Here is an 11817-nt window from a genome sequence, read left to right as displayed (position 1 = left end):
CACGCCGCGATGACATCAAGTGAAAGCTCTGCCATTTGAATCGAGAGACGGCTGTTAGTCCAACGCCAATATAGTACGGCAGCGAAATAAATCAAATTGAATCTATGATTTCGTTTTTGTGCACTTCTTTTTTCTACTTCAGGACCCCAGGACTCCTTGGCGCAGCCTCCTCCTCCTCCGCCTCCTTCTCGAGTGGATCCTTCAAGTTGTTTGCCACCGGATTTCATTTGGCTGCGGCTCAATGAGCCGTCGATTCTGTTTGTTCGAGTGGCCGACGAGCGCTTTAATCGCCCATCCAAAGCCAAAACCAAAGCCGCCACTCGAGACAGCTGGCAGGTGGCAGATTTCAGGTGAAACCCGAAGGTTTCCAGGTGCCAGGCCATCAGGTGGTGCCAAAGCTGACAGGTGAGAATCTTGTTTAACTTCGGCTTCTGCTCATTATGCTCCTCCCGTTTTGGTCCGACTTGGCCGTTTGTGCGGATAATTGCCGCCTTCAATTTAAATTGCCAACGAGCTTGGCGCACCTAATTTTCGATTTCATTTAATTTGGCGCAAATCTCATTAGGGCAAAAACGTCGCCCAAGATAAATGGCAGTGTGTTCTTTTGTTTTTTTTTCTTGCTCTTCGTCCGAGGCATCGAATCGCAGATACTTTGACCTGTGCCTGGGGCACTGGCGTCTTTGACTTTCCCTGCTCCGTCCGGCATGCCAAGTCAGCGATTTATTTGGGCCAAACAATGGCGGGATAACCCAGCAAACATTCACTGGCCAACTGATAAGCGCCAATCTCTTGGCAAATGATAACACCGTTGGCCTGGCAGCGCAGGCGCGAGCTTTTCCACAAGAGAGAGATAACGATGGAGAGAGTGGAAAAGCCAGAGAGCTCTGCCAACTGATAAGAAAGCAGCAGACTTATGCTGCCTCTGCATCTGCGGCTTCAATTGTCTTTAATCGCTGCTCAAATGTCGATGATGTCCTGGGAAGTGTTCTGTGGGATGGGTTGGAAAATTGGAGAGCGGTTACCCCGGGGAGGAACTTTAACGAATTGTCATTGATTTCTTTTGAAATGGCACCGCTTTTGTTTGCCTTCGCTTCTGCCACATTAGGCAGCTGAGCAGGGGGGGGATTCTGCTCCTCTAACTCTGATTACTGCAGCTCTGCCTATCGGGGGCAATGATCACAGATTGAATTTGCTCCGGCGGCAGCCGGTCTTAAATAATTATGAGCGCGTTTAATTAATAAGTTTGCCAAGGCAGCAACAAAGACCTCGAAAAGGGTTCTTCCAGAAATATGCTGTTATTGTTTTTGCGGCCGGGAAGCAATTAAGACCGCCTAGCGCATTGTCTTCTCGGCCTCAGCCCCGTTTGACCCCAACTTTGTTATAAATTTGCCTTTGTGCGTGCTCTGAAAAATGACCAGCCCCTCAAATGTAGAAAAAAATAAATATATATATATAAAAACTGTCACACAAAGAGTTTGAAAAACCGAAAATGAAAAAGAGATAACTCAGATCCGAAAGGGGCAGGGACTGGGGTGCCGGAGCGGATTGCTTCCTTCCTGCCGGGGGACGCTCACTTTTGCCGGTCATTAAATTTTTTTCCATTGCCTTTGGCAGTCGATACATATTTGGCTGCGTACATAAATAATGAGCTCAGTTGTTGTTTGGCCAGATTTGCAAATGTTCTTCGACAGTTTCAATTATTTATTTACCAGCCCAGCCGACGACTACAGTGAGCACTCAGTGGGGTCTTTAAAACTGGCAGGCTAAAAGCCAGCTAGTGGACACTCGAGACTTGCCAATTAGGACGTAGGAAAATTGTTTTACATGAGTTGGTTGAGAGTTACACATTTTTTAGCAGGACTATGGAGGGCAGCAGCAACTTTCACAGAAGTTTAAAGGGAAAAGTGCCATGCTAAACCATTAAAGTTTGATGTGGCTACATTTAGATACTATAAGTCCGGATTCAAATAAATTCATAAAATTCATGAAGACGAAAAACTTCTTCAGCTGTTAATAGTAAACCCATATTTTTAACAATTAAACATGAGGTACATCATGTACTTGTTAAATACTTTGCAACGAATCTAGTAAATAAAAAGTACTCACCTGCATAGAATAAAGGCAGCAGATTGAAGATGATAACCAGCGGAAATATAGAGCGTGCAAACTTTTGCATATCCGTAAGGATGCCGACTGCCGGAGTCGTTGAAGCCGCAGCAGCGTAGTCCTTTGTGGCTTCGCCGTGTTGATAGAGCTTTCGTTGTTGTTTCGTAGAGTCCTGACTGACTTTGGAAGATAGGCGTGATAGGCAAGTGCTCGTGGCGAGGCGATCCTGCTCCGAAATCCCTGTAGAAGCGACCAAAGGGGCAGCAGTATCAGCCAGGTCCTGCTGTTGCTGCACGACAGGAAGAACAGCAACATTGCGGCCTGCAGCAATGTCGTCCAAAGGATTGCGCATCCTGTGCTGGGTGTCTCTATCGCTGTCAGAGTTCTCATCTGTGGTCCAGGACTGCGGACATTCGCTGGCTGGTACATCATCTGTTGCTGCTGCAGTTGCAGTTGTTCCTGTTGCTGATGTTGCTGCTGCCGCAAGTGTTGACTGGCATAATGTTGCTGCTGCTGTTGTTGTTGCTGTTGCTGCCTCTGATTCGCTTTGTGTTTGTGTGTGGCACAGAAACGTATCGTTTTGAAATTGCTTCCGACTGATGCAGTTGCAGTTATTCGTGTGCTGCTGTTGTTGTAAAGGTTGTCGTGTTGTTGTTGAAGAAATTGTTGTTGGTGTGTTATAGAAATGTCGTATCTGTGCTGAGGCCATGTTGTGCCCTGAAATGAGATATAAAACGGCAACAAAGCCATTAAATCGATGTTGAAAACCAATAAGCATAGTGTGCACATTAAATTGACAATTCGAACTGTCCGCCATTAAGTTTTGATAAGCCCATTGCTTTGATTATCGACCCCAACAACGCTGTTGCAAGGATTTCAAGCCGAAAGGGATGCGGACAGCATCACAAAGCATTTGGGTTCTTGTTCTTTTAATCAATTTCCACTGGCACGCCCATTCGGTTAACGCCGGCGGGCAATCCTTTTGCTGTTTTTTACAATCAGCCAAATCCCCGACTCTCTTTTTTAACTGGGTTTTGACCGAGGGTTAATGTTTGTTTTTCCAACGTTTTCTAAAGTTTTGTGTGTTTTTATTTACAAAGGAAGTAAGCGTAAGCCGACAAAAATTTAACATGTAATTTAATTTCATCTTTATTAAAAACTTGTGTATTTATTTGTGTTAAAAAATGATGTTACTATGATTTGGTATTGTTTTTTAACTACAGACTTAAGCTCAAGTTGACCAAATTCATTGTGTACTTTAATTTTATCTTTATCAAAATATTCGTTTATTTGCTTTAATAATTTTTATGGTACTTTTATGGTACGAGATCTGTAATGGCTAAATTTATAGCACAGAGCTTTTGCTCTACATCCTTGGGTAAAAACTGTAAAGGATTGCAAGCTTACATCGTAAAAGCTTTTAGCTGTGTAACTGTCAATTGGTTGTCGCATCCGCGTATACGTAATATTAATGTAACTGTAAGCGATGAGCTTTTGCTGTTATCGAACTGTTAAAAGGAAAAGCTTACACAGACATATGTACATACAGAAGCAATGACTCTCATAACAAGGAAATGATAAGAAATCTCCTAAAGTTAGCCTTTCTTAATATATTGAATATATTGAACGAAATAGAGTGTCTTTTTCCGCAAATCCCCACCTAACTACGCCACTGTGTCGCATACACATTCCTCATTTGCAAGCCATAAAAATATGCGAAATAATCATAAATAACCTACAAGTACACTGTAGATAAGCCCTTGGCAGATGCCACGCCCATTGGGTCAGGCCAGGCATTTATCAAATTTCCGCCACTCGAAATGTTTTTGGCCGCAATAACAGACGCCGTAACAAGTTTGCCAACCCTCAGCCCCCCGACTGCTTTTATCCTTGTTGTGGCTGGATGGTTGGCTGGCTGCTCCTGTTGTTTTAGTGATTACAGACGTTGATAATAAAGTAAAAATTGCAACAATGAACGCATAGACATCATGTCTATGGTCATACTACTCGGCCAGATCCAACAACCAACCATCTAACAGCAACGCCCACACGTAGCACAGAGCCATAAAGTGCTCGTAATCAACGTGAAACTGCGATGCACGCACACACATCTATTGCTGAATGGGTGATGGCGAGCTTGTGCACTGAGAAAAATTACTATTGATAGCTACAGTGGTCATATAAAATTACAAATATATATATATATGTAAATATGGCTAATATACGCGTTTTCCACTCAAATAAAGCTTTTTTTTAATTACTGCTTCATTGTTTTTCTCTAACTTGTAAATACAAACTTATAAATAGCTACAAAGTTGGTTTGTTCTGAAAAGATTAATGCACTGTTCTTAAACCCTTTAATTTTTAGGTTTAGTGTGCAATAAATTCTAGATGCGAAAAGAGTATCTCCTTTAAAACAATAAGAAAGTCAGAAATGCAAAAGAGACTTTTTAAAACATCTTCCAAAAACTGAAAGCAATTTTCTTTTTTTAAGTTAACGTTTTTCAGTTGTACATTTACGATTTTTCTCAATGTTTTGGTGCGTGGCCAATGTTGGCCACCGGACCTCTGCTGGCCGCTAGTCGGTGCCTTTCCCATTTTGCTAACGAAAATTGTCTGCAATGCTGCACTAATGTCATCAGGGCGTATGCGTAACTGGGTGAATGTTCAGTGCGGAGTGTTGGAGTTTTTCCGAATGACGGCGAGCGGGTGTTGAAGGCGGGGCTGGATTGTGTGGCTGAGTGGTGTTTTCTGTTACGTTCCAGCTGTATCCATTAATTCCGGGCAGCTGGCAGAAAGGATGTGAGCTCATGTGTGTATCCTGCTGAATAATTAAGGAGGCAGGATGGCCAGGATGACTCGGCAGCAAGCTACGGACTACACACTGCGACTTGCCGAACTGTCAACGCTGCGTGTGCAGGCACATGTGGCATGCCGCATAATTGGAAATTATTCGCTGCACTCGGCCGCACTGTAAAATGCTAATTGCAGTCAAAAGTAATAGCCACTGTGGACGCTGTAACGTTGCAAATAAATTGCAATTTGTTGCCGCTAATGTTTATTCAAATGTTCGTCCTGTTTTTAACACACACAAGCACACTCACACCAATCAACACCTGCGGCTGACCTGTTTCTGTTTCTCTCGCAATTAGTCAGTTTGTTTGGCATCATCGCAGGGCCATGGGACTGCGACTATACCTTTTGACCCGTATCTGTGGCCCGGCTAATTGTGCACTTGGCCAGCGGTTTAATGAGTGCTGCTCGTCGTTCAAAGGCAGCGAACGCGAAAATAATAAAGCCGGCAAAATTAAAAGCCAGCCAGAGCCAATTAGAAGAGACTAAAGCGCAGAAACCACTTCAAAAAGCAAAAAAAAAAAATAAAAATAAGTGGAGAAAACGCAGCAAATAAAAGAGCGACTGACTTTGTGCTTTCAGGCAAACTATAAAGATATTCTTTTCAGGAACCCCCTTAATAACTAAACTTATTAATATTAAAAACAATATGGTATTAAGATTTAACTGAAGCAAAGCGCCTTAAACTTGAAAATGTCGCTTGCTATTTATTCAGTTTGTTGCACAACTCTGCTTTGCGAGGCTTGCAAACTTGCCTCAGCTGCACCAGAGTAGATGTATATACATTTAAAGCCTTCGCCCGCCACCACAGTGCAATCCTCTAAGCGTGGCAAACACTCCAAAATAGTTATTAAACCCTCGCCAAGAGCCCTGAAAGCCCAGCAAATGGATGGTGGCTGAAACAAATGGCGCTCGATGCAGCACAAAAAGTTGCCATCCGCAGCAGCAGCAGCAGCAGCGCATCATCGTCGTCATCAGTGCATCATGAAAAGCAGTAGAAAAGCAGAAAAGCAAAAAAGCAGCAACGCCAGCATTCTACACTTCAACGCCGCGAGTTGGTGGCATAAATTTAGCCATCCTGTGTATCTGGGTATCTTTGAGCTTTGCTCAAAATTCTCAGATAGAGATGAAGATGGAGATGCGTTTATGTATATGTGCACCGCAATGGGGCATTTACATTTCAGATGTCCTCATGCTGCCAGTGTATGCGTGATGTGTAAGGGAGATGCAACAATATGCATTCACTTGGTTGATTAACATTCTGTTTGATTTAAAGCTTTAAAGTCGCTTGTCTATGGCAAATATCACACAAAGGCGGTCACGCGTTTCTTGCATGCATGTACATATATGTAACTCTTTTGGGAAAAAAACGAAATGCAGGCGTGCCTTTGCCTTTAGTTGCTGAGCTGAGCGCTGCAAAAAGGAACTTCATGATGATCACGGAATGGAAATTAGCCAGGACACAGGGCCTTGCAGTCGCATGTTGCATACATGACAACCAGCTAGCTGCAAGCTGCAACCGCAGTGACAAATTGCAATTTAAATTTGGCTTTTGCGCGCGCTACACAACTACATTTAAGTGCAGCATGTGTGTGTGTGCTCATTACGAGTCACAATTATTTGTAGTTTTTAATTAGAAAACTTAGCTCGTCGCCCTATATATATATATATACTTTTGCTGCTATTCCTGTTATCCTCTTCTGCTGCTGCCACAACGTGCACTTCAGCACAACAAAATGCTTTCATGAATACGCAATGCGCTTGTTAATAGTTCTGGGCATATGCGGCGTATGCGTAATGCATGATTTATGCAACCGTCTGTCTGCGTGGGTGAGTGTAAGTGCTGTATGCAGATAGAAAGATGTATTTGCAATTCATCAGCCAAAGGGCTTAACTTGTTGAGCTACTTAGCTGGCCAATCAAAAATCGTGCACATGATTAAATTTGATTTACAGAACCAATAAACCTAAATTGCACTTAAATGCTTTCCAATAAGGCGGTAAGAAGGCTTAAGAATATCAATTAACCAGATAACTCACCATATCGTCTGCATTTAGAGCGTTTGGGTACAACACGTCCTAATCACGGAGTCGTCGGAGTTTCTGCAAAGAGAAGAGCGGCGGAGAACTCAGTAGTACAAGGCGACTGGCAGTCGGCAGTTGGCAGTTGGCAGTTGGCAGGACTTAAGGCCAACTTTGCATTGCCAAACAGCTGGCAGCGCTTAAGTAAAAGTTACGCGCAAAACATTTGCAACTGCAGCATTAATGCGACTTCGCCTGGAAGTTGAAAAACTTTCCAACAGGCGTGGGCGTGTCAAAAAGATTCTAAAGTACAAATACACCAAACCAAAAAAAGGAAACAACGGGCAGGGATAAACTGGGAACTTTGCAGCAAATCAATTTCGCAGCAAACTAAATTAAACAACGACAAGCTAAAGCAGCTGCCAAATAGATAAAAATGCCAAACACACGTGTCGAGCAAAGGCGTTTGGTGCTTTCGAGGGGGCGTGGCACGACTGGCAAAGCCGCAAACAAACAAATTGTGTAAGAATGTTGGAAAAGCGTTGAGAATCGCGCAAAGGCATTTCGCCATTGGCAGCAGCGCCTTAAGTCGAGTCCCAGAGCAATTTATCATCTCTATGTTTAAAATTTATTACATTTATTTTATGTTGTTTAGCCCCCTTTTTTTTGCTGTTGTTTACTTTTAACTGTTTTCCTCGGCAATGTTTCCCCTTTTTTTTTTCGTGCCATTTTTGTGCGTGTCCGTGTCTCTCAGTTTGTGGCAGCACTTTAAGAGCCAAGTCAAGTGGATAAAGTGGTAGTGGCGGAGGCGGCGAAGAGTTCTGCCGCTGTCAGTTGAGTTATAGCCCTCGACTTGGCCCCACTCGGCACTTGTAATTGAATTTATCTCGCTGTAGCAATATTCATCAACGTCAGGCACTATGCGGCCATGCTCTGCACTCTATGCTCTACGAGCAGCAGCAGGACTCTACTAGCTGGCGTTGTCGAAGGCCTTACAAATGCCCGCCGATCAAATTGAAGTGCCAAAGATTATGCCACGCCTGCAGTTGCGCATACGCACCGTGGGCAGCAGTTGAAGCGAACTGAAATTGAATTACTCCGCCCCGAAAATCATATCCAAAAACCCAATGCCATGGTCCGCAATCCGCAGTCCGCTGTCCATGGTCCATAATCCAGCGGCTAGCCTAGTTGGAATCGCCGTATCTCTCATCCGCAGAGGGCAGCGGTGCCAAATTGCTTTCGATATCAATTTCCTGGCAAAAGCTTTTGTTTCCCTGGCAGCTCAGGCCGCAGCTGCAACGAAATCCGATTAGAATTCCTGCACTGCCAGTCAGCCAGCCTGCCACGCCCCCTTCACCGCATCCGCCCCCTTCATCAGCAGCACCGCTGTGTGCGTTAAAATCAAATTGTTTACGATTGCCTCTGTTGTCGCCGGGCAAACAAACAGTAAACAAAATCGAATACATTGACTTTGAAGCACCAAATGCCAAGTATTGTTAAATATTTGTGGTGATTAAAAATATTTGTTTCGTTTCGCAAAAGCGATATAAATCATTTTTTCAGCAACCATTGATAGCTACCATAAATGTATACATAAATATATTGTTAATGTAAATTTTGCTTTTTAAGAACGCGCTTTTAGTTTAACTTATAACTGAGGTACCCATGAGATATCTATATATAGTTTAAATTATAGTTTTTAAGTTTTTCTAGTACCTATTAAATACAAGTGTTTTTTTATGGAACGCTTTTCTCTCTGCCATCCTTTTACATTTATACAAATGATCCTTTGTATTTTGTATAAAAAATGCGGAATACAAACTGAATAACAAATCCTTTGCGATGCAAAAAAAAATCAATGGAACAGCGGAAGTGGCAGAGGAAAGGACGTGGCCATTTCGATTCGTCCTGCTGGTGAAAAAATCATGATGGAGTTGACTGCACGTAAAATATGCATATGCTGCAATGCATCCTGCCGATCCGAACTCGATTCGCTGGCACTGCAATGAAATTACCCACAGTTGGACTAATGAAACCAATGCCAAGTCAGCAAATTGAATCAACTTTCTACGGAGCCCAAAACATTTAACAAATCGCATTCAATTTGAGGTATACTTTTGAACGAACTTTCGCATGTGCAAACTAGCTGACATGGAGCAAAATGTTAAACTAATTGATTGGCTTGCGGAAATCCATTTCGATGTTACATTTAAAAAAAAATATATTTGTTTTTTAGAATCATATTACTTACTAGCTTTGCATTGAGATATTCAATAAAAGTATTAAATAATATAGTATGAAATGGTCATGTCAACAACTATCAACCTTTTTATTTATATTATCTTTGTGCGCAACAAGCAATTCCATTTTTTTTTTTTTTGAGTGTACTGCTCCCTGCGGGCTAATGGAAGCCAAACCGAAATTACCGCCAACGGTCAGGTGTGAAATGTTGGATATTTTCTGCATTTGCCGGTTGTCAGCGTAATGAAACAAATACAATGTACAATGAATACAAAGCCCGTGGAGTGACGGCAATCGGCAAATCAAATTTCAAATTTCGAATCAAAAGCGAATCGCATATCGATTGCAGCTGTCAGTTGCACTTGCACTGCGGATTCAGTTACGGATTGGGATTGTTGGCAATGATGATGAATGGATCCGTAATGAGTGTTATTAGACGGCGTCACTCGCACTGACCGTCAATTTGTGCGAGCGATTGGACAAAAAGCCGTCGATGATTCGATACTCGCATCCTCCTGCATCCTCCCTGTCCACCCTCTCTTTTCGTCCTTGGCCAGCTGACAGAGCGTGTGACAGGATACGTCCAATTGAGAGCGAAACTGAAGCCCACAAGATGGGCATGAGTGTGTGCATGTGAGTGTTTGCGTCCTTGGCAGTCGGCATAATCAATCCACTCGCCTGACACCATGTCCTTTGTGCTGTGCATTCGTGAAAATTGAAAAAAATTCACTCTACTGGTGGGTTGAAAGCGCCATCCTGGGATCGCTGCCAGGCCAGCTTTTGGGGAGGCTGAACAGGAGATACTCGCATCCAGGGTCTGGCTGGCAGATGTGATATATGCTTATGGCCACCGTTGCCACGGCGGATGCAACATAAATTATCAAAGTGCAAGTTGCAAATTGCTTGGCCTTCAGCCTGTGGCACGAAATGTGCACATAATTTCAAATTTATTACGAATTTACGTGCCATGCGATATGAAAGGGAATCCCAGAGCACTAACAGAAAAAGGCCTGCACCTTCAATAGGTGGAAATAGGTTTGTCTGCTAGAGTAAGGATTCAGCTATGGATCAAGAATAAAAAGTCTCAATTACATAGTTTTTAAATATAATGCGATCATATTTAGTTCAAAGCATTATTTAAGTAAATTATAAAAGAAAAAAAATAAACTGGTGTTTATTCATTGCAGTTTTGTAGCTAAGTACTACTAATTTTGTTGTTTTTAAGAATGTGCAGTATAACTTTTATCTAGTTTCGCTAGCCAACATACGTATTGCACCCAATTGCTGCCAGTGTTTCAAACTGCACGAATGCCGCATATTCAGGTATCCATGGCACGTTGGGGGCGTGTTTCACATGCAAAGCAGGTGACACTGCCACATTGCCACGCCCACCGACTCGTTACCCGCTTAAGACAAGCCAACGCCTGCAGAATGGCCATTGCTTTTGTGTCGACTTCCGCCCGCTGATGGTAGCGACCACGCCCATTGCCGCCCCCCCTTTGTTACAGCTTCTCAGCCCCCTCCGCCGCCACCACCGACATCCTCCGCTTCGATTAAATGCATCATTTCCCAGCATTTCAGATGCAGCAGCAGCAGCAACAGCAGCGGCAGCAGCTTAGCCATAGCCACAGTCACCTAAAAGGATGTGAAAGGAGCCGCAGGAGTCGAAGCCATCGCATTTGCCATCCTCATTCCTCTGGCTAACACGGTGCCCAGCGGGTAACGCCACTCGTTCCCCATTTCCCAGAATCTACACTAAGAAAAGAGATTATACAATCAAATCCTAGATACAAATACAATTGTAAGGGGTAACTTAACCTAGTCTTAAGGATTGATGTTCTCAAATAATATTAGCTCAATGCTTTTTACTGTGCATATCTAATATTAAATCAAAGTATCCTGAACCATTCATACTCTTGGTATAAAGAGAGGTATCTGCGAGAAAGTTTCTTAACAAGGATATTGCCAAGCTTGGACTTTCCAAGTCTGGATTTTGTTTAATACTTTTACAGAAAGTAGAAATCTTCGTGTCAAACCAAATATCATTTAGCTTTTTTAAGAAAGACCGTTGAAAAAATCTTTAATTCTAGCTGGTTTTCTCCTGCATTCTCATTTCACTCTATCTATCGAGACTCTTTTAGTTATACATAGTTTTCAGAATCAGTCCTATATATTTTCCCACAGTGCACCTGCAAAGAATGCTGTGCATTTGTGTTTGCCTCTGTGCCCCTGTGCTCAGCGTTGTCCTGGCTCCTGCTGTGTCCTGCGCGCTATGCTAACAATCTTGTACTTCGGAGCCCGTTCGAGTTTAACTATTGACGTTGTTGCTGCTGCTGTGCTGTGCTGTCATTGCCATTTCGCCGTTGTCCCCGGTAATGTTACACGGCTTTTTATACTCCTCGTCGGCAACGACAACCGACGACAACAATAAAGCAGGTGAAGGATTCACATAAAAGTTGTAAAACTGATTTAGCCAGGGCGTGCACATGGATAGCGAAGGATTGCGGACCTGCCACGACGACGATATTAAAAATCAAATCAAATTTCAGCTTAACAATTTAAGGAGATGCCAGATGACGTGCTATGCAACGCTAGT

The 11817-nt window shown here is 43.0% G+C and overlaps 1 protein-coding gene across 4 annotated transcripts in view; it reads right to left on the bottom strand.

The window, feature by feature from the left end:
- The window catches only part of CG42613 (uncharacterized protein), a 48893-nt gene that overhangs the window by 27975 nt on the left and 9101 nt on the right, over nucleotides 1–11817 (bottom strand). For all 4 annotated transcript variants that reach the window (NM_001260256.1, NM_001414099.1, NM_169844.4 and 1 more), the window contains exons 4-5: nucleotides 6999–7061; nucleotides 2107–2823 (exon numbers count right to left, since the gene is read on the bottom strand). In NM_001260256.1, coding sequence (NP_001247185.1) covers nucleotides 2107–2815 — 709 coding nt within the window. In that variant the 5' untranslated portion in view covers nucleotides 2816–2823; nucleotides 6999–7061. The remainder of the gene's footprint in view (nucleotides 1–2106; nucleotides 2824–6998; nucleotides 7062–11817) is intronic.

Source organism: Drosophila melanogaster, chromosome 3R (genome assembly GCF_000001215.4).
Source record: "Drosophila melanogaster chromosome 3R".
NCBI classification, from domain to species: domain Eukaryota; kingdom Metazoa; phylum Arthropoda; class Insecta; order Diptera; family Drosophilidae; genus Drosophila; species Drosophila melanogaster.
Note: the sequence above shows the minus strand (reverse complement) of the source record. Positions and strands in the feature narration are given on the sequence as shown.